The 21,831-nt window shown below is 41.6% G+C and overlaps 3 protein-coding genes and 1 pseudogene across 3 annotated transcripts; all 4 read right to left on the reverse strand.

Annotated features, from left to right (window-relative positions):
• Window positions 1-1,067: 1,067 nt before the first annotated feature.
• LOC119328794 lies at window positions 1,068-1,492 on the reverse strand. The gene has a single exon (XM_037601778.1). It carries the CDS (start codon window positions 1,488-1,490, stop codon window positions 1,164-1,166), a length of 327 nt encoding a protein of 108 aa, XP_037457675.1. The 5' UTR covers window positions 1,491-1,492; the 3' UTR covers window positions 1,068-1,163.
• Window positions 1,493-16,083: 14,591 nt separating this feature from the next.
• Window positions 16,084-16,449, reverse strand: LOC119330311 (annotated as a pseudogene).
• A 1,737-nt stretch (window positions 16,450-18,186) lies between these two features.
• Window positions 18,187-18,552, reverse strand: LOC119329373 (zinc finger protein 3-like). Its single transcript, XM_037602409.1, has one exon. The coding sequence runs from the start codon at window positions 18,550-18,552 to the stop codon at window positions 18,187-18,189; it is 366 nt and encodes a 121-aa protein (XP_037458306.1).
• A 1,734-nt stretch (window positions 18,553-20,286) lies between these two features.
• Window positions 20,287-20,652, reverse strand: LOC119329172 (zinc finger protein 3-like). The gene has a single exon (XM_037602176.1). The coding sequence runs from the start codon at window positions 20,650-20,652 to the stop codon at window positions 20,287-20,289; it is 366 nt and encodes a 121-aa protein (XP_037458073.1).
• Window positions 20,653-21,831: the final 1,179 nt, after the last annotated feature.

Here is a 21,831-nt window from a genome sequence, read left to right on the forward strand (position 1 = left end):
TGCCACCTATATCCCTAGCTCAGTATAGGATTGTACTCTATGAGATTGTGTCACTAGAGATTTTTAGCAAAACAAACAAGGCGAGAGTACAAGAAAGTGTTTTGCGAGACTATTTCTTATGATTTTGTAAAGTTACAATAAAGGTTCCAATATCTGGCAAACTTGTATGAACGATATTTATCCAAAAGGGAAGCACCTAGTAATGTCAACGATGATGTTAATTTATTTTTTTCAAGCTACATCAACAGATCCATTTTTTGCTCCCCATCTTGTTTATTATTAATGCGGGTATGCTACCTATCTTTGCAATAGTGCTAAGGTTTACAGTCAAGTTCGAGGTGTGTTGTGCATCGTGTGGAAGACAAGTTATCTGGACTCAGCTCCCTGACGTACTGCAGGGTGCAGTTTGCTCACTGATAGGTGGGCCAACCTACTTCTGGGCCCACATACTAGTGGCCCAACTGCTCCCTGCAGTATGTCAGAGGAGCCTCGTGCGAGTTATCTATACTTCGACATGTTAATGATATTATACACTTTGGCGGATTTGAGTAGGAAGCTAATTTAAAGATTCTTTTGAGTGTCGAACAACTTTTGGGTCATAAGATTACTTTTTACAATTTATTGCCTCAGGGAGGCTGAATAGCACGAGAAGCAGACTATTTAACAAACACTAGAAATACATAGAAATTCGTACATTGTATTCAGAGGATGTCTTAAAGGGATAGTAGTCCGAAAAAATTGTATGGAAGCTAACTAGTACTCCGTGTAAAGTTGTACTAAAACAGTGACGCTTATTATGGGATAGAAGGAGCACTTATCAACATGGTGTTGACCAATGTCCTTAGTTTCACAATGTCTTCTAAATGCCCCTAAAGTGAACATTCAGACTTATATAGATCCAGATTTTTCTGGCAACGTCATTAGCCGCCAAGATCATATAGATATAGTCTGATGATTTGCGAAATATAGTGTCAATCCAAGAACCAGGAAGGTCTAGACCTTGAAAACAAATGTCCAATAAACTACAAGAGGGCAGACATGAATCCAACGCATACACAGCAGGACCTTGAAACAAATGGTTGTAGCTAGACTCTAACATACCTAGCGCCGGAAAGGGGTGCAGACCATGGATACTGAAATGGTTTGATCGATCTGGCAACCGGTTACAGCCGGAGAGACAAGTCCAGCTCGTGGTCGCGCTCCGATGAGCTCCTGCCGCGCTTGTACGCCACGGAGCTTACAGCAGGCTCCCCGCAGATCCGAGAAATTGCAGCAGCCCTCCACGCGTCCCGGCGGAGCTTGGCGACGGCGCGCTCTTGCTTATGCGCGTTCTGGTGACCGCCGAGTGCCTGCGCGTTGCCGAACTTGCGGTCACAGTAGACGCACAGGAAGAAGCCCGGGCGGGGCGGGGCTGGCGCCACGCACATGGCAAAGGCCAGGGTGAGCTCGAGGCTGAGATCCTCCTGTGCGCTGCTGGCCGCTTGCTCCATTGTTGTCGTATCGTATATGGCTGCCTGTGTGTGTGAGGCGAGCTAGCTAAGTTGATCCAAATCTGGAGAGGACAACTCGGCAAGCCTAAATGATGAAGCGACGAGCTCGGACTGCCCGGGTGTGGTGCTGATTGTACTTTCCATTTCCTTTTCGATCTTCTTGGCTAGCTTGTGGTGTTGAAACTTCTTTTTACTCCATCCGGTAATGTTTTACCCTGCATATATGATTTGTCTATATTCAAACTTCGGAAAGTTTAATCAACTTTAGAGAAAAATATATCAATATTCACAATTTGAAATCAATATCACTGGATGCGTCATGAATTTAATTATCACATTCTATAACTTTAGTTTTGTAGTTGTTGCTATTTTTTCATGTAAATATGGTCAAAATTTATGTAGTTTGACTTCAGACAAATCTTATATGCGGAGTAAAAAGGCCCGGAGGCAGTGGAATACTCTTTTATTTAGGATTTTTTTTAGAATACTCTGTTACTTGGACCTGGCCCCTAACTAATCTCCCATCATTCTTGGCGTTTCTTACACGACCCATCCAAGCAAGTGTGGACCGGGTGTGCCGGGCCTGCTCACAAGACAGGTCAAACTCTTGGTGGACATGATTCTTGGTCACCATGTATATGGAGCTCCTATTACCCGACCTAGGGAAAGCCAATTTCTATTTGGCGTTTATAGCGTGAAATACAGTTTGATTGGTAAAAGGTGCACACCCTCTAGCAAGTACTTGCATACTGGGCCGGCTCATATAGAACATATTATTGAGTTTCTATTCTAGCTGGTTTTGTGAACATTTGAGGATATTTTACTCGTGTTTTTCTTTTGTTTTCCTTCTTGCATACTGGGATATTTTACTCGTGTTTTCCTTTTGTTTTCCTTCTTGCATACTTGCATACTGGGATTTTTTTCATTTTCCATTTTCTTTTCTCATTTTTTCATTCTTGTCAATTTCTTCAAATTCGTGAACTTTTAGTAAAATTCATGACTTTATTAAACCAATGACTTTCCAAAATTCACAAAAATAATTAAATGTGTGAACATTTTTCAAATTCCTGATTTCGTTTTCAAATTTTGGGAACTTTTGTTCAAATAAATGAGCCTTTAAAAACTCATGAAACTTTTCAAGTTCGCGAATTTTTTTCAAATTCATTAGTTTTGCTAATGCATGAGTTTGTTTTCAAATTCATGATCTTTTTCAAGATTCTAAAAGTCAACAGTCAATGGGTAAAATGACAAGAGTGGTCACTCATGCTTGATGGGCCGGTGCAATAGAACATGCGCATGAGCGTTGGCTAGCCAACTGGCTAAAACGGCACTGTATACAGCCCCTCCCACGTTATGTGTTTTGAGCCAGCCCATTGGTGAGAGGTACGCATTTGGTTCTATTTTCTTCTTTTTTTTTAGTTTTCCAAACGTATGTTTGGGCTTTTCAAAATTCTAAAAAAAATAAAAATAAAATTTTAACATACATATGAATTGGAAAAATGTTTTAGGATTTGAAAAGTTCTTAACGGATTTGAAAAAATCTTCATGAATTTGAAAAAACATGTATTTGAAAATTATTGGAATTCAAAAATGTCTAAAATTTTGATAATTGTTCCTGGATTTTCTGAATTTAAAATTTGTTCCCCAATTAAAAAAATCATAAATTTCAGTAAAAATCCTGCATTTTAGAAATTTTTGGTGAATTTGAATAATGTACCTGCATTTTAGAAAATATTCATGAATTTAAAAATTGTTCCTTTATTTCTAAATTTTTTAACGAATTTATATTATGTTCCCAAATTTCAATAAATTTTCATGAATTTGTAATTTTTCTTGTATTTCATAAGATTTTCATGGATTTAAAAATTGTTCCTGAATTTTAAAAAAATTATGAATTTAAAATTGTTTATGAATTTCAAAAAAAGATTGAAATTTTCAAAAATGTTCAAATAATTGAAAATGGTTCTTATATACCAAAAAAAGTTTGTTCCTTTGATGATTGTTCCTGTATTTCAAAAAATGTTCACTAATTTGAAAAATATTCCTGAATTTGAGAAAAATTTCATGAATTTTGAAGTTTTTCTCGTATTTAGAAAGTTGATGTGGGTTTCAAAAATGTTCTCGGATTTCAAAAAAATTTATTATCTTTAAAATTGTCCTTGATTTTTTAAGAAGTTCAGAAATTTAAAAAATGTTCTCATATTGAAAATATTGTTCAATTTTTTTGAAGTTTACAATTTATTAAAAAAGTTAACGAAAAAGAAGAAATAAAAATAAAATAAGAAAAAGAATAGAACAAACAGAAAAAAAATCAGCTAGCCCATATACCGCGCGAGACCTCCTCGGGGTATGCGGTTCCAAAAATGATGAAAATTTGGGGCGAAGGAAAATTTCAAAGGAGCGTGCAATATAATTTGCATGTACTTATCCACCATATGGATTTCTTGCATTTTCAATCAAAAAACAATATAGTCCATCCTCAAAACGGTAAATAAAAATGTGAAACTATGCACCGGGTCTCATTATGGATGTATTACATATGTGATATTATTTTTTTGAATACTACATATGTGAAAAATTGTTACAGCATATGGCAAATCGTTGGCGCTGGTCTGCTTTGAGAAGGTTTATGTATCTTGCCAAAGTTGATCCAACAAGTTTGCCATGAACCTTCATTTTTCCTCCTGCATGTCAAACCAACAACGATTTAGATCATATAGTATATCTTGGATGCTGAAAAGTTTGATCTCACATTGCCACTTGACATGCCATGATGGTTGATCTCTTACCATTTTTTATTGTACACTTGTTGTCCTTGATTGAAACAACTTATTATAGATGAGTTTTCAAATTCAATGTCGTATTTCATCATATTTCCGTATAAGCATTTGTTGCAACTTTTATATGTAAAAAGCGAATTAAGGCTAAACATAATTCAAGATTTGTGATTTTTTTCATGTGTTATTATTATCGGTGTATTAAACTTGTAATAAATGGACACAATAAAATGCTAACTCTTTGGTTGCGCTTTGCTTCGAAATGGGTGGATTAACCATGATGTGTGTACTGTTCACAAGTGGATGTAAGAGGTTTGTAATGCTCATTGCTTTACCTTGTACATGTCATATTTGATTGGACATTTTGGACGATCTTGTAATCAATTATTTCATCTATTTTGCTTGTTTCAGCCTATAATCCATTTTAATAAACAAGAAATCTAACGACCTAATGTTCGGTATTTGTGAACAGATCCGAACGACCCGATCTCCGTTGGAAGCGCATGGAGCCCCCGCTACTACGCACGTCGCGGGCGGCATTTCTTTTTTTTGTCGGTTTCCTTTTATTTCGCCAACTAATTAGTCTGCACATTTAATTATGTTTCCTTTTTCTATTCAATTTTTCACTTTCCTTTTTTCCCAGCCATTTCCATTTCTTCAGCCACTTAATTTCTCGTGCATATGTATCCTTTTTTCCTTTTTCTAGGGCGTCGGGGGCGAGGTGGCTCAGCTCCCTCGGTGTGAAGTGGCCAGAGTGTCAGGCCCAAGCATACTGCTTTTTGGGCGGTAGCCAGAAAGGGTTTCAAAGCAGAAGCGAAGCAGAATCTAGTTACTTGACGTTCACGCTAGCACAAGAGATGAATCTAAACCGGCTCAAGAACTACTACAAAATCCCACTCTTGCTCATCTTGATCGCTCTTCTCTTGTATATCATTGCTCAGATAGATGTTGAAACATGTGCATGTGACAATGTAGTTCACTACAAGGATTCGGGTCTATTGCAACAAAATCGTTCGTCGCAATACATGCTGATTTGTGGCGACAAGTACCTATTGCCACGAGACAACATTCGTTGGCAGCCGTTGCGACTGGATACATGGTCGTAGGTTATTGCCACAAAAAAGCAATCGTGGCAATAAAGTGTGCTATTGCAAAAACCATGTGGGAAGTTACCACATGTTTTCTCGTGGCAACACTCACCTGATGCCACAATTTGCTTTGTGGAGATAGATTTGATGCAACATGTAACAAATCATGGCGACTGATAGCTTGTGGCGATAGACATTTGTGGCAACAACCTATGCCAACGATGTTCGTTTCGTGGCGCATACTCTTCCGTCGCAATAGTCAATTGTGGCAATAAACTATGGCAACAATCTTTGCTCGTGGCATTAGGCATTTTGCTACGAACCGCTACACTTGTGGCATTAACTTATGGCAACAAATATTCCAGTTGTTGTAACAGGAAATTGCAACATACTAGTTTTAGTGGTGATAAATAAGTATCACAACGAGTGAAATGTTTGTAGCAAAAAACTATTGCAACAATTTAAACTTTTCGTGGTGCTAACATGTGGCAACCGAAAGTGGGTTGTTGTAATAGCCTATTGCAATTGTAAAAAAAAATACAGGCATTCAGTTACAATATTCAAAACCATATGTATAATATGTAGATTCATAAAGTTTATAATTCTCATAGCAAATATCCATCAAATGAAACTCAAATGTAATTTAGCCATCCTAATTAAGTTACACTAGTGGGCGAGAAAGCGGCAGTCTTGACCACGACGCGCTGGGTCGGCCCATTTTTTTAAGTTACACTGCTAAAAAATATCTAATGCGTGAAACTTTTTTCTTTTTTATATAATCCGTGAAAAAAATATATAATGCGTGATTTTTTTCTTTTTTCTTTTTATATAATCGATGAAAAAATATCTAATGTGTGAAACTTTTTTCAAATTGTTTTTAAAATTTGCGAACCTTTTTACAAATCTGGTGGACATTTTAGAATCCATGAAATTGTTCCGGAATCCATGATTTTTTTTTCAAAATCATTGAACTTTTTAAAAATCCATGTTTTTTCACAATTCATAAACTTTTTTTCAAAACTGATGAACTTTTTCCAAACCTGTGAACTGTTATTGAAAATTTATGAGTTTTTTTAAATCAGTGTTTTAAAAAAATATGAACTTTCAGCCGCAGTCTTCACCACGGTGTGCACCCGTCCCCACGCTGGGCAGGCCCATTTTTCTATTACACTGCTATAAAATATCTTATGCAGGAAACTTTTCCCTTTTTTATATAAGCCGTGAAAAATATTTAATTCATGTTTGTTTCTTTTTCATATAATACGTAAAAATTATCTAATGCGTGAAACTATTTTAAATATGTTTTTCAATTTGTGAACTTTTTTACCAAGCTCGTGGCTTTTTTGGAATTTCTGAAATTTTTTGAATCCATGAACATTTTTTTAAATAGATGAATTTTTTTCCAAACCTGTGAACTTTTTTTTGAATATTGATCAGATTTTTGAAAATCGTTGATTTCTACATTTATGAACTTTAAGCCGCAGTGTTAACCACGGTGTCGTGATTTTTTTGCCATATTCATGATCTTTTTTTATTTTTGTGAACTATTTCGAATGTTTAGAATTTTTTCCATTTCCGTTAACTAAAGAAGGGTCAAATAGTACTAATTTTGTAGCAGCGTACAACTAAGTGAAGTTTACGTAGTGGTTAATGGCTACAACTTTCAACGTACTGCACTGCAGTTCGATTCTTGCTACTGACATATTAATAATTGTTGAGCATTTTTGTTTTCTTTTGCGTTCTCTGTAGGTTGCTGGTCTTCACAGACTGCACGGCGTGGATAGCCTGCCGGGCCAGACTGGGCTCGACCAGTTTTTTTTGGCGCACTACCAATCCTGGGCACGATACACAATCCCCGTGTTCCAAACAACCTAGGGTTCATTTTAGACCGGGATTGCATAGTTTGAGGTACAATTGACAGGGATTTCAATGTTGGAGTTCGTTTCGCCTAACCTCCACAAAAATCATAGAGATTCAACCATGTAAATTATCAACCAAACCAATTTAGTTTTGACATTTACTTATTGGCATATCACAGATTTGTCAAAAACAACCTATTCTTTAATTTACTATATAAAAAGGGAAAAATGTATGCATACCTAGGCGTGTGGTTCCAGATGACTTGGTGATAAGTGGACGTGTTACTGTTGTATTCCATCCACATGTGATTGTTTTAGGATCCTACAATGTGCTCACTGAGACGATGGGCGTGTGAGAATTTGTTGCTGGAAGAACTTCATTGGTCATTTGTTGTTGGAAGAACTTCATAAATTAGAATAATATATTTTTCCATCGTTTTACTTGTAACTGCAACGTCACACCGATGTTGCAATATCTTTCCGAATATTACCACAAATAGTTATTCTGTTGAAACATGTAATCTCTATTACAACAAAATGATTGCCTCGTGCAACAGAATTAGTTTGTCGCAATATCACTACCATATTGCAACGCCCACGGTTTGTTGCAATAGGTAGCCACTTTATTGCAACAATATTTGTAGCTAATGCAACGACAAGTCGATGTTGCAATATCTTTCCGAATATTGCCACAAATAGTTATTTCGTTGAAATACCTAGTCTCTATTACAACAAAATGACTACCCTCACGCAACGGAATTTGTTTGTCGCAATATCCCTACCATATTGCAACGTCGACACGGTTCATTGCAATATGAGGCCTCTATTGCAACAAAGTTAATATTTATCGTGACCAAACTAAGTTATGGCAGTATGCACGGCCTATTACCACAACCGGAGAATTTGTGGTAATATTGTATTTTATTGCCACAAAATGTAGTTGTAGCAATAAATTTTGTTGCAATAGTCCGAAATCTTTGTAGTGGTTGCATGTATTCGAGATTTGTAATAACTTGTATCGCTATTTGGAGATGATGGGATGACATCATTTGTGTTGGATCATTATGATGATGATGATGATGATGATGATATGACGAGGCTAGCTATGTTGTAGCACTTTGATAATGATGATGATGCCCACGATGAGGCATTCTTGTCTCATATATTTTCAATGTATGTGCTTGTTGCTATTGTATAAAACTTGTATAAATACATCATGAATACGGTGAAGAAAAAATATAGAAAATCTTAGCAGTGACGTGGGGTAATAGAGTAGCAGTAGCATGGTATTCGTACAATTGCTGCAGCTAGTTAGCAGTAGCGCTGGGTAGACCCACGCTACTGCTACCTCTATGTAGCAGTCGCGCAGGGCGGGGACGTCGAGTCGCTATGCTAGTAGGACGTCACCACTCGACCAGAGGGCGGCCGTCCTCAACGAGATCGCTCGTTCCACGACGCAGAGGGCAGCCTCCCTCGCCGAGGTTGCTGGTTTAGCGACCGAGAGGTCGGCCATGCTCGCCGAGGTCGCTCGTATAGCGACTGGGAGGGCGGTAGTCTTCGACGAGCATGCTCGTGCAATGGCTAAGAGCGTGGCCGCGGTTGTTGATACGTCATCCTCCTTCGATGAGAGCGCTTGTGTAGCAGCCACGAGGGCGTCCACCTACGACGAGAGCTACCAGGCAGCGGTCAGAAGGGTGGCTATCTACGACACGAGCTCTCCTACCACTAGTAGAAAAAAGGTCATTAGTCCCGGTTCATAAGGGCCTTTAGTCCCGGTTTTCGAACCGGGACTAAAGGGTCGTTACTAAAGCCCCTTCCCCCTTTAGTCCCGGTTCTTACACGAACCGCTGGCTAGAGCTCCACCAGCTCCACCTTTAGTCCCGGTTGGTAACATCAACCGGGACTAAAGGTAATTTATTGTTGATTTTTTTTCAAATTTCTGAATTATTTTATAATTTAATCTCTAATCACCCACCCTCATCACTGCTTAATTTAACCTCTAATCTCTAATCACCCCTCATCATTCCAAATCATCTAACTTCCTGACCGGTCACCCATCCCTCTCACTACTCCAGCCCGAGCACGCTTAACTTTTGGGTTCTATTCTCCTTTGTTTCCAAGACTTGTTGTTTTCCTGACAATAGTAAGATGTCAATCCTATTAGCCCTCGGGAGTTTAGCTTGAGCATGAAGTCACACATTTCACTGTTTGAGTTTGAAACTATTATTGTACAAAACAATAATTATTTAGTAACACTAATATTTCTTGAATAAATAGTTTGACCATAGTTTGACCAGATTTGACCAAAATTCAAAAAAAACGAAATAATATTTCTTGAATAAATAGTTTGACCATTGTTAGACCAAAATTTGACCAGATTTGACAAAAATTCAAAAAAACTGAAATAATTATTTAGTAACACTAATATTCTTGAATAATTATTTAATAACACTAATGCTTCTTGAATAAGTAGTTTGACCATAGTTTGACCAGATTTAATGAAAATACAAAAAAAACCGGAAATTTGCCCATAACTTTTTTCCTTTTAGAATTTGAGGATTCTAAAAATTTGCAAACAGGCCGTAGGCAGTCAAAATCGGAAGCGGATTTTCGTTCTGAACATTTTGATACATTATACTTTTTTTCTGACATCGTATGCAAAAGTTATAGCCGTTTTACATTTTCCCTACATTTTTTGCAAAACATGTCCAATTTTAAGTTTTTAAATTTTCCTAAGTAGTAGATGTAGTAATATAACTACCTTTCGAAGGATTTTATTTTTTGAAGTTGTTATCATTTTCTTTTGATTTTTTCAAAACAAAAAAGGCGATCCAGGGGATGTTGTGTGTGTGTGTGTGTGTGTGTGGAGTTTGAAAATGGAACCTTTAGTCCCGGTTTGAGACACAAACCGGGACTAAAGGGCATCACACCCATTAGTCCTGGTTTGTGTCTCAAACCGGGACTAAAGGTCTAATCTTTAGTCTCGGTTTGAGACACAAACCGGGACTAAAGGGCATCGCACCCTTTAGTCTCGGTTCGTATCTCAAACCGAGACTAAATGGCTCAGGTGAACCGGGACTAATGCCTTAGCCGCACGAACCGGGACCAATGCTCACATTAGTTCCGGTTCATGACTGAACCGGAACTAATGTGAATATTGCCCTGTGACCAAAGCCCTGTTTTCTACTAGTATACAACGGTCATCAGGGTGGCCCTCGACGACGAGAGTGCTCGTGCAGCGATGGAGAGTATGGTTTTATCCGCCTCAGAAGCTGGTGTACCTGTCAACACCGTAATATCGACGATCTGCGCCGTGGAGGGGGCGGGACGTCATGGGGCGGAGGTCTTCAGAGTTTATTCTGACTGCCATAGGGTTCGTTTATCCCGTGCACGCACGATTCCTCTCCTCTATGGTAGCGCTGCTGGATTTGCTCCCTCCTAATATCATTCGCGATGCCTTCTCTCTCCGACGGTGCGTGAAAGACCGGCTGGTTGCATTTGAGATTTTGTTTCCCTTTTTCACACGCACTGGTCCACTGCGTGTGGTAGGACACCAGACATGCAATCAAGTTTGTTGTAAAAGTTTCGTTTTTGTGTGTGTGCGCGCGCGCGCACCAGGCATGCATTCAGAAGACATCACCGCGTGTAGGTACGTTGTCGCTGTGTGGGCCTACATATGTGTACAGTACCCATCACAACTAATATGGTTTGTTGTACACATCATAGGGTTCGTTTGTTGGATCAGCTGCTGCTCCATACAATGATATGAAAGATGCAGGCTCCACCACCCACGTCCATTTTTAGCAACGTCAATCTCCCAGCGACAGGCCTTGATTTGTCCGGCATGCATGACTCGCAGCCGCCGGTACGGTGGCCGGCCCCCAACGCGCTGGCGCTGCATGTGGATAACACTGGCCGGGCAAGCATACGATTACTGTGTCACAGCAACTGAAAAAGCCTGCATATATATAGGTCGGTCACAATTGCTTACCTCCAGTAGACAGCAGAGGCTGCATATGGCGTGGATTTAATTCGTGCAGAGACCAAAACAAATATGGTGGGGCGAGCCGAGGCTGGATGAAGCGTCCAGAGTTCACGAGAGCAAGCGCGAGTGGGGCCGCCAAGGGACAAAAATTGGACGGAGGTTCGGAAAATTTGATGATTTTTTTGTGTTATATATGTTAAAACAAAGTTGGTATTTTAAAATTGTCCGTATAAAGAAAGGCGGAATCATTGTTAACGGATACTGCTTCGCCTAGACCAGTGGTAGGTAGTTGTACTATCATGCCGTGCCGTTCGGAACCAAGGAATCCCTCACATGGGGTGAATGTATGCGTTCTGAGTATGTAGAAATGATATGATATTTAGTGAGGCAATTGCGTTCGCAGGAACCACGTCGGCTCCGTATTATCCCCACCTCATCTGAGGTCATAGCGGTCCGTCAACGATAATGTGACTCCGCTGCTTCTACCCCATCGGCCACCCAGCTCTAGGTCTTGGCGCCACGCCTTCTTGGCGATGGAAATGAACTTGGTCGAGCGTGCGAGCAGACAGCACGGCGTGTAGTTACGTGGTCGCTGTCTGGGTGTACATATACAGTGTCCATCACAAGTATTGTATTGTGGTTCGTTGGATCCGCTCCGTACAATGGTAGCAGAGCAGCAGGCTCCACCACACACACCCACGGCCATTTTTAGCAACATGAATCTCCCCGTACGATGGCCGGCCCCGGCGCTCTGACGTTGCAAGTGGATAGGCCTGATCCTGACCGCCGGCCGGGCATGTACAGGATGACGGTCCCTGCAATTGAGGCCGGGCATGTACAGGATGACGGTCCCGGCAATTGAAAAAGGCTGCAGCTAGGTCGGTCACAATTGCTCCAGCAGATCACTGCCGCAAGTGGCTTGGATTTCAATCTGTCAGAGAAAACAAAAATATGGTGGTGCAAGCTGAGGCTGCGTGAAGCGTCGAGAGTACACCAGAGCGCGAGTGGGGCCGCCTACCATTCAGAATCTCGTCCGACTCCCTAGATCGCCTGTACAAGATACTATAGATCATCTATAGCCCCCTGTCTCCTACCTACTCCATCTGTAAAATAAATATAAGAGTGTTTAGATCATTAAAGTAATGATCTAAACACTCGTATATTTCCTTACGGAGGCACCATTAGTGTTCAACCACGCGATTCAATCACGGCGATCTCGTGTGTTGTGCATGTTTCACAAGAATCAACACATGCACGATCAGCAAATAGGTCACCTTCTCATGAAAATACAATTTATCGATATACAGTTGTGCGTCCTTGTGGTAGCACTAACTGTGAACCGTGAACAGCAATTACTTCACAGGCGCAAGTGGCTTGGATTTAATTCGTTCAGAGAACAAAATATGGTGGTACTAGCTGAGGCTGCGTGAAGCGTCCATAGTACTACACGAGAGAGCGAGTGGGGCCGCCTACTGTGCGGATTCATGTCGGACTCCCTAGATCCCCTGTACAAGATGGATCATCTATGCCCTCCCTGTCTCCTAAGATGGAGTGCATGGTTAGAGTTGAACCACACGGTTCAACCATAGCGACCTTGTCTGTTGTGCGTGTTTTCCAAGAACCAATCGTACGTGGACGATCAGTGCTTAGGTCACCTTCTCGTGCAAATACCACTTATCGACATACGGTTGTGCAACAGTAATGCCCTCTTGTGGTACCACTAATCGTGAACAACTCTGATGTTGTCAGGCGACTATTCGTGGCCCTTTATGTGCTAGATTTGACGTAACACTCCAAAGCATAATTTGACTTATTATGTTTTTTCAAAATGAATCTAGCGAGTTTTTAAATTCTGACACGACAACTGAATCACATTGACTTGCTTAATATACAGCAAAAATAACTGAAAATGTGTCTGCGAGAGGTTGGCACTCACACCCAGGAAAAATTCATGTTTTGTACATGTTTTGACAAAACCAGGAGGTAACACAAATTCATGTTTTGTACATTTTTGGCACTCGATGCCGTCCAAAGCCCTTGGTCCTAATAGGTTATATATATTTTGTAGTCCCTCTGTCTCATACTGTAAGACGTTTTTTGACACTACACTCTAGGCGATAAGTATAATTGTATAAGAAACCACATTCTGAGACTATTTCTTATGAAACTATTTCGAAAAGTCAGATGATAAAGTCCACTGGTATTTCCAGTGGAAGCTCAGCGGAGATGGGTTTCCCATTATTTTACAACCTTGGGTGAAAATTTTATCCACAGAGAATATGCATTGAAATAAATGTCATCAATTGAAGCTCGACCCCGCGGACTCACGCCCCCGTCTCACCGCCCACCTAGGTGACTCCGGCTGACCCTCAAACCCTAGCTACCGAGGCAGCCCCAGTTCCCTTCCTCCCTCCATCGCAGCTGGAGGAAGCCACCGGGAAAAGCCTGATGGCCGACGGTGGTGGCGGAGGTTCTCTGCCTCCTGTGCAGGTTTGGGTGATGCAGGGCACACGTGGGCGCGGGGATACCTCCCTAGATCTGGGTCGCTGACGGCATGGCGTATTTGCCTCCGGCGACGGCGTGTGGCGGCGGTGTGGTAGTGGGTGGTGGCGGCGGTGCTATAGGGTTGCCAGGGAGGGCTAGTGGTGCGGTTGTCGACGGTGACGTGCGGGTTGTCTCCCGGCCAGCCGGTGGCACGTGGAGGGGACAGTGAGGGGCGGCTGGAGACTCTCTGCTTTCGTCTTCACGGCGCGGATCCACCCGGATCCAGTCAACTACGGGTTCAGGATGGCACGACTGCCAGTGAAAACCGTGTCGACCTTGATCATGGAAGATGATGGCGGCGCGTTTGGTGGTGTACCCATGCCGAAGGCATCGTCGGTTGCAATCATCATCACCTCGGTCCATCTGCTCCGTGGGAAACGCTAAATCTGGGATTCCAGGATCAGATGTTGACGGGGTCTTCCGGGCCGCTCTACCTCTTGGGGGCATCTTAATGGAGCTGATGTTGGCTGGAGGGGACAAGAGGAGGCGCGGTGTTGCTTCTACCGTGGCAACAACGACGGGTCTCAGCAGTGTGGCACAGCTAATCCTCAGCGCGGACACGTGTGGATGGACATGCGCAGGTGGTGGCGCTGTCGGGCATCGTTGTGGCGTCGATGACAATATAGCCTGGCAAGGTGAATGCTATGGTCGCTCCTGAAGGTGCGATCACGGAATATGGCAGTGGGTGTTTCTAGAGCGTGTGTATGCGGTGCGCACTTAGGGTCTGCAAGACCGGTTGGTGCTCTCGGCTTGCCGAGGGGCGGCTTGGTGAGACCCCCGGATTATATGGTGTGTGTTGACGTGCGGTTGGGGCACATCATCAAGTTCGTAGGTATAGCAACTATGGTTGCGAGTAAGGTGGCTCTGGGTTGATCAAAGTTCTTGTTTTGTCACGTTCTGCTTTATAATTTAGTAAAATTGTTGTATGCATCACTTTGATGCAGATACTGAGGGTTATTCTTCTTAAAAAAAACTCTCAACAATGATGCTAGTTCCTATTTCAGGCTAAAAATATAGCCCATGTCAAGCGGTGCCTTTTATCATTTATCTGCCTCAATGTTATAGCAGGTATGCTACCTATCCTCGTAAATGGAGCAAAGGAGGTCCGCCCTCCAAAAAAAACAAAGCAGGACTCCCAGATATGTGGTGTTTTTCCACACCTCTTGACTATGACAAACAGGATCATCTTGTAAATAATCAATCAAAGAGGACTTAGGAATACATAAGTTCTAGGCAACCGATTAAAGCTACATGCATGGCCCTCTCACCCTTCATGCATTGGTTGATTATACATTGGGAACAAAAAGTTGAAATAATTTAACATTGACAAAGTTATGTTTGCATGTTCCCAAGACAATGACCCTTACAAATTGGAAAATTCAGATTTTTGAGATAGGCCATCAAAATTGGAAAGGAGCGAATACTTCAATATGTTGCCCAAAAATGAGAACAGGATTTGAAGCAATAAAACTAATATATAGCATATTTTAATTTTCTTTGACACCATTCATGGAACAGGATTTGAAGCAATAAAAATAACTTTCTCAAGAGTTCGCTTTTTGGTTGAGGTCTGGGCTCGTTTCCATTCAAATACCTCCTGCATTCCAATTTATCGTTGGAGACTACAAAAATGAGATTAAAGAAGATCATTAGTTTGTATAGATTGAGATATGTTTTACCGGTTAGAGGTCCAAAAACAGAGGTGACCTACACCCCAATTTCATGATGTTTTTATACTCCCTCCGTTTTTTATTTACTCGGTAGTCAAAGTCAAACTTTGTAAACTTCGACAAAGTTTATAGACAAAAATATTAACATATATAATAGCAAATCAATACCATTAGAGTCATTATTGAATACACTTTCACATCATATAGATTTGCTATTGTAAATGTTCATAATTTTTTCTATAAACTTGGTCAAACTTTATGAAGTTTCACTTCAGTCAGATCTAATATGCAGGGTAAATAAAAACAGAGGGAGTATTAGATCTCCCTAATGGGCTATAAGGATTTAGATTTGCATAGATCTGGATTTTTCTGCAATGTCATTAGCATGTGAAGGCATACAAACCGGTGAAATGAAGAATTTTGTGTTATTTCAAGGACCAGGAAGGTTTGGGCACTCAATGCCAAGACCTTATAAACAAAATCAATTAGAAGAGCCGATGAATCTAACACACGCTCAACATGAGATTGAAAGAAAACGGGTGACCAAATTGTTGCTATAGGAGCCAGAAGGTAAAACATTATTTTTCCAAACCAAAGTAGCTAGATTCTGACTTACCTAGCAGGAAATAACACAAATCCTCGTATATTAGAAGATCGTTGGAGGGATCGCTTATAGCCGGAGAGACAAGTCCACCTCGTCGTCGTCGCCACACATGGACGAGCTCCCGCCCTGCTTTCCCTCTGCAGGCTCGGGCATCCGAGTAGCAGTAGCAGCATGCCTCCCCGCCTTCTTTGACCTTGATTCCTGTGTGCGGGTGGCTGCCGCGGCAGCTTCTCGCCGGCGCTTGGCGATGGCACGCTCTTGCTTGTGCGCGTTCTAGTGGCCGCTGAGCGCCTGCGAGCCGCGGAACTTGCGGTCGCAGTGGACGCAGAGGAAGAAGTCGTCCGGTGTGCCATGCGCCGGCGCCTCGGCGGCCAGGGTAAGCTCAAGGCTGAGCTCATCGTCGTGTGCGCTGTCGTTGCTCGCTCGTTCCATAGTGCTTGCTCCTGGTTGGTCTGTGCTATGGTCGGTCCTGAAGGTGCGATCACGGAATATGGCAGTGGGTGTTTCTAGAGTGTGTGTATGCGGTGCGCACTTAGGGTCTGCAAGACCGGTTGGTGCTCTCGGCTTGCCGAGGGGCGGCTTGGTGAAACCCCCGGATTATATGGTGTGTGTTGACGTGCGGTTGGGGCACATCATCAAGTTCGTAGGTGTAGCAACTATGGTTGCGAGTAAGGTGGCTCTGGGTTGGTCAAAGTTCTTGTTTTGTCACGTTCTGCTTTATAATTTAGTAAAATTGTTGTATGCTTCACTTTGATGCAGATACTGAGGGTTATTCTTCTTAAAAAAAAACTTTCAACAATGATGCTAGTTCCTATTTCAGGCGAAAAATATAGCCCATGTCAAGCGGTGCCTTTTATCATTTATCTGCCTCAATGTTATAGCAGGTATGCTACCTATCCTCGTAAATGGAGCAAAGGAGGACCACCCTCCAAAAAAAACAAAGCAGGACTCCCAGATATGTGGTGTTTTTCCACACCTCTTGACTATGACAAACAGGATCATCTTGTAAATCATCAATCAAAGAGGACTTAGGAATACATAAGTTCTAGGCAACCGATTAAAGCTACATGCATGGCCCTCTCACCCTTCATGCATTGGTTGATTATACATTGGGAACAAAAAGTTGAAATAATTTAACATGGACAAAGTTATGTTTGCATGTTCCCAAGACAATGACCCTTACAAATTGGAAAATTCAGATTTTTGAGATAGGCCATCAAAATTGGAAAGGAGCGAATACTTCAATATGTTGCCCAAAAATGAGAACAGGATTTGAAGCAATAAAACTAATATATAGCACATTTTAATTTTCTTTGACACCATTCATGGAACAGGATTTGAAGCAATAAAAATAACTTTCTCAAGAGTTCGCTTTTTGGTTGAGGTCTGGGCTCGTTTCCATTCAAATACCTCCTGCATTCCAATTTATCGTTGGAGACTACAAAAATGAGATTAAAGAAGATCATTAGTTTGTATAGATTGAGATATGTTTTACCGGTTGGAGGTCCAAAAACAGAGGTGAGCTACACCCCAATTTCATGATGTTTTTATACTCCCTCCGTTTTTTTTATTTACTCGGTATATTAGTTTTAGTCAAAGTCAAACTTTGTAAACTTCGACAAAGTTTATAGACAAAAATATTAACATATATAATAGCAAATCAATACCATTAGATTCATTATTGAATACACTCTCACATCATATAGATTTGCTATTGTAAATGTTCATAATTTTTTCTATAAACTTGGTCAAACTTTATGAAGTTTCACTTCAGTCAGATCTAATATGCAGGGTAAATAAAAATAGAGGGAGTATTAGATCTCCGTAATGGGCTATAAGGATTTAGATTTGCATAGATCTGGATTTTTCTGCAATGTGATTAGCATGTGAAGGCATACAAACCGGTGAAATGAAGAATTTTGTGTTATTTCAAGGACCAGGAAGGTTTGGGCACTCAATGCCAAGACCTTATAAACAAAATCAACTAGAAGAGCCGATGAATCTAACACACGCCCAACATGAGATTGAAAGAAAACGGGTGACCAAATTGTTGCTATAGGAGCCAGAAGGTAAAACATTATTTTTCCAAACCAAAGTAGCTAGATTCTGACTTACCTAGCAGGAAATAACACAAATCCTCGTATATTAGAAGATCGTTGGAGGGATCGCTTATAGCCGGAGAGACAAGTCCACCTCATCGTCGTCGCCACACATGGACGAGCTCCCGCCCTGCTTTCCCTCTGCAGGCTCGGGCATCCGAGTAGCAGTAGCAGCATGCCTCCCCGCCTTCTTTGACCTTGATTCCTGTGTGCGGGTGGCTGCCGCGGCAGCTTCTCGCCGGCGCTTGGCGATGGCACGCTCTTGCTTGTGCGCGTTCTGGTGGCCGCCGAGCGCCTGCGAGCCGCGGAACTTGCGGTCGCAGTGGATGCAGAGGAAGAAGTCGTCCGGTGTGCCAGGCGCCGGCGCCTCGGCGGCCAGGGTAAGCTCAAGGCTGAGCTCATCGCCGTGTGCGCTGTCGTTGCTCGCTCGTTCCATAGTGCTTGCTCCTGGCTGGTCTGTGCTATGGTCGCTCCTGAAGGTGAGATCACGGAATATGGCAGTGGGTGTTTCTAGAGCGTGTGTATGCGGTGCGCACTTAGGGTCTGCAAGACCGGTTGGTGCTCTCGGCTTGCCGAGGGGTGGCTTGGTGAAACCCCCGGATTATATGGTGTGTGTTGACGTGCGGTTGGGGCACATCATCAAGTTCGTAGGTGTAGCAACTATGGTTGCGAGTAAGGTGGCTCTGGATTGATCAAAGTTCTTGTTTTGTCACGTTCTGCTTTATAATTTAGTAAAATTGTTGTATGCTTCACTTTGATGCAGATACTGAGGGTTATTCTTCTTAAAAAAAATCTTTTAACAATGATGCTAGTTCCTATTTCAGGCGAAAAATATAGCCCATGTCAAGCGGTGCCTTTTATCATTTATCTGCCTCAATGTTATAGCAGGTATGCTACCTATCCTCGTAAATGGAGCAAAGGAGGACCGCCCTCCAAAAAAAACAAAGCAGGACTCCCAGATATGTGGTGTTTTTCCACACCTCTTGACTATGACAAACAGGATCATCTTGTAAATCATCAATCAAAGAGGACTTAGGAATACATAAGTTCTAGGCAACCGATTAAAGCTACATGCATGGCCCTCTCACCCTTCATGCATTGGTTGATTATACATTGGGAACAAAAAGTTGAAATAATTTAACATGGACAAAGTTATGTTTGCATGTTCCCAACACAATGACCCTTACAAATTGGAAAATTCAGATTTTTGAGATAGGCCATCAAAATTGGAAAGGAGCGAATACTTCAATATGTTGCCCAAAAATGAGAACAGGATTTGAAGCAATAAAACTAATATATAGCATATTTTAATTTTCTTTGACACCATTCATTGAACAGGATTTGAAGCAATAAAAATAACTTTCTCAAGAGTTCGCTTTTTGGTTGAGGTCTGGGCTCGTTTCCATTCAAATACCTCCTGCATTCCAATTTATTGTTGGAGACTACAAAAATGAGATTAAAGAAGATCATTAGTTTGTATAGATTGAGATATGTTTTACCGGTTGGAGGTCCAAAAACAGAGGTGAGCTACACCCCAATTTCATGATGTTTATATACTCCCTCCGTTTTTTATTTACTCGGTATATTTGTTTTAGTCAAAGTCAAACTTTGTAAACTTCGACAAAGTTTATAGACAAAAATATTAACATATATAATAGCAAATCAATACCATTAGATTCATTATTGAATATACTTTCACATCATATAGATTTGCTATTGTAAATGTTCATAATTTTTTCTATAAACTTGGTCAAACTTTATGAAGTTTCACTTCAGTCATATCTAATATGCAGGGTAAATAAAAACAAAGGGAGTATTAGATCTCCCTAATGGGCTATAAGGATTTAGATTTGCATAGATCTAGATTTTTCTGCAATGTGATTAGCATGTGAAGGCATACAAACCGGTGAAATGAAGAATTTTGTGTTATTTCAAGGACCATGAAGGTTTGGGCACTCAATGCCAAGACCTTATAAACAAAATCAACTAGAAGAGCCGATGAATCTAACACACGCCCAACATGAGATTGAAAGAAAACGGGTGACCAAATTGTTGCTATAGGAGCCAGAAGGTAAAACATTATTTTTCCAAACCAAAGTAGCTAGATTCTGACTTACCTAGCAGGAAATAACACAAATCCTTGTATATTAGAAATCGTTGGAGGGATCGCTTATAGCCGGAGAGACAAGTCCACCTCGTCGTCGTCGCCACACATGGACGAGCTCCCGCCCTGCTTTCCCTCTGCAGGCTCGGGCATCCGAGTAGCAGTAGCAGCATGCCTCCCCGCCTTCTTTGACCTTGATTCCTGTGTGCGGGTGGCTGCCGCGGCAGCTTCTCGCCGGCGCTTGGCGACGGCACGCTCTTGCTTGTGCGCGTTCTGGTGGCCGCCGAGCGCCTGCGAGCTGCGGAACTTGCGGTCGCAGTGGACGCAGAGGAAGAAGTCGTCCGGTGTGCCAGGCGCCGGCGCCTCGGCGGCCAGGGTAAGCTCAAGGCTGAGCTCATCGTCGTGTGCGCTGTCGTTGCTCGCTCGTTCCATAGTGCTTGCTCCTGGCTGGTCTGTGCTATGGTCGCTCCTGAAGGTGCGATCACGGAATATGGCAGTGGGTGTTTCTAGAGCGTGTGTATGCGGTGTGCACTTAGGGTCTGCAAGACCGGTTGGTGCTCTCGGCTTGCCGAGGGGCGGCTTGGTGAAACCCCCGGATTATATGGTGTGTGTTGACGTGCGGTTGGGGCACATCATCAAGTTCGTAGGTGTAGCAACTATGGTTGCGAGTAAGGTGGCTCTGGGTTGGTCAAAGTTCTTGTTTTGTCACGTTCTGCTTTATAATTTAGTAAAATTGTTGTATGCTTCACTTTGATGCAGATACTGAGGGTTATTCTCCTTAAAAAAAACTTTCAACAATGATGCTAGTTCCTATTTCAGGAGAAAAATATAGCCCATGTCAAGCGGTGCCTTTTATCATTTATCTGCCTCAATGTTATAGCAGGTATGCTACCTATCCTCGTAAATGGAGCAAAGGAGGACCGCCCTCCAAAAAAAACAAAGCAGGACTCCCAGATATGTGGTGTTTTTCCACACCTCTTGACTATGACAAACAAGATCATCTTGTAAATCATCAATCAAAGAGGACTTAGGAATACATAAGTTCTAGGCAACCGATTAAAGCTACATGCATGGCCCTCTCACCCTTCATGCATTGGTTGATTATACATTGGGAACAAAAAGTTGAAATAATTTAACATGGACAAAGTTATGTTTGCATGTTCCCAACACAATGACCCTTACAAATTGGAAAATTCAGATTTTTGAGATAGGCCATCAAAATTGGAAAGGAGCGAATACTTCAATATGTTGCCCAAAAATGAGAACAGGATTTGAAGCAATAAAACTAATATATAGCATATTTTAATTTTCTTTGACACCATTCATGGAACAGGATTTGAAGCAATAAAAATAACTTTCTCAAGAGTTCGCTTTTTGGTTGAGGTCTGGGCTCGTTTCCATTCAAATACCTCCTGCATTCCAATTTATCGTTGGAGACTACAAAAATGAGATTAAAGAAGATCATTAGTTTGTATAGATTGAGATATGTTTTACCGGTTGGAGGTCCAAAAACAGAGGTGAGCTACACCCCAATTTCATGATGTTTTTATACTCCCTCCGTTTTTTATTTACTCGGTATATTAGTTTTAGTCAAAGTCAAACTTTGTAAAC

The sequence above is a fragment of the Triticum dicoccoides genome, chromosome 7A (assembly GCF_002162155.2).
Source record: "Triticum dicoccoides isolate Atlit2015 ecotype Zavitan chromosome 7A, WEW_v2.0, whole genome shotgun sequence".
Lineage (NCBI taxonomy): Eukaryota > Viridiplantae > Streptophyta > Magnoliopsida > Poales > Poaceae > Triticum > Triticum dicoccoides.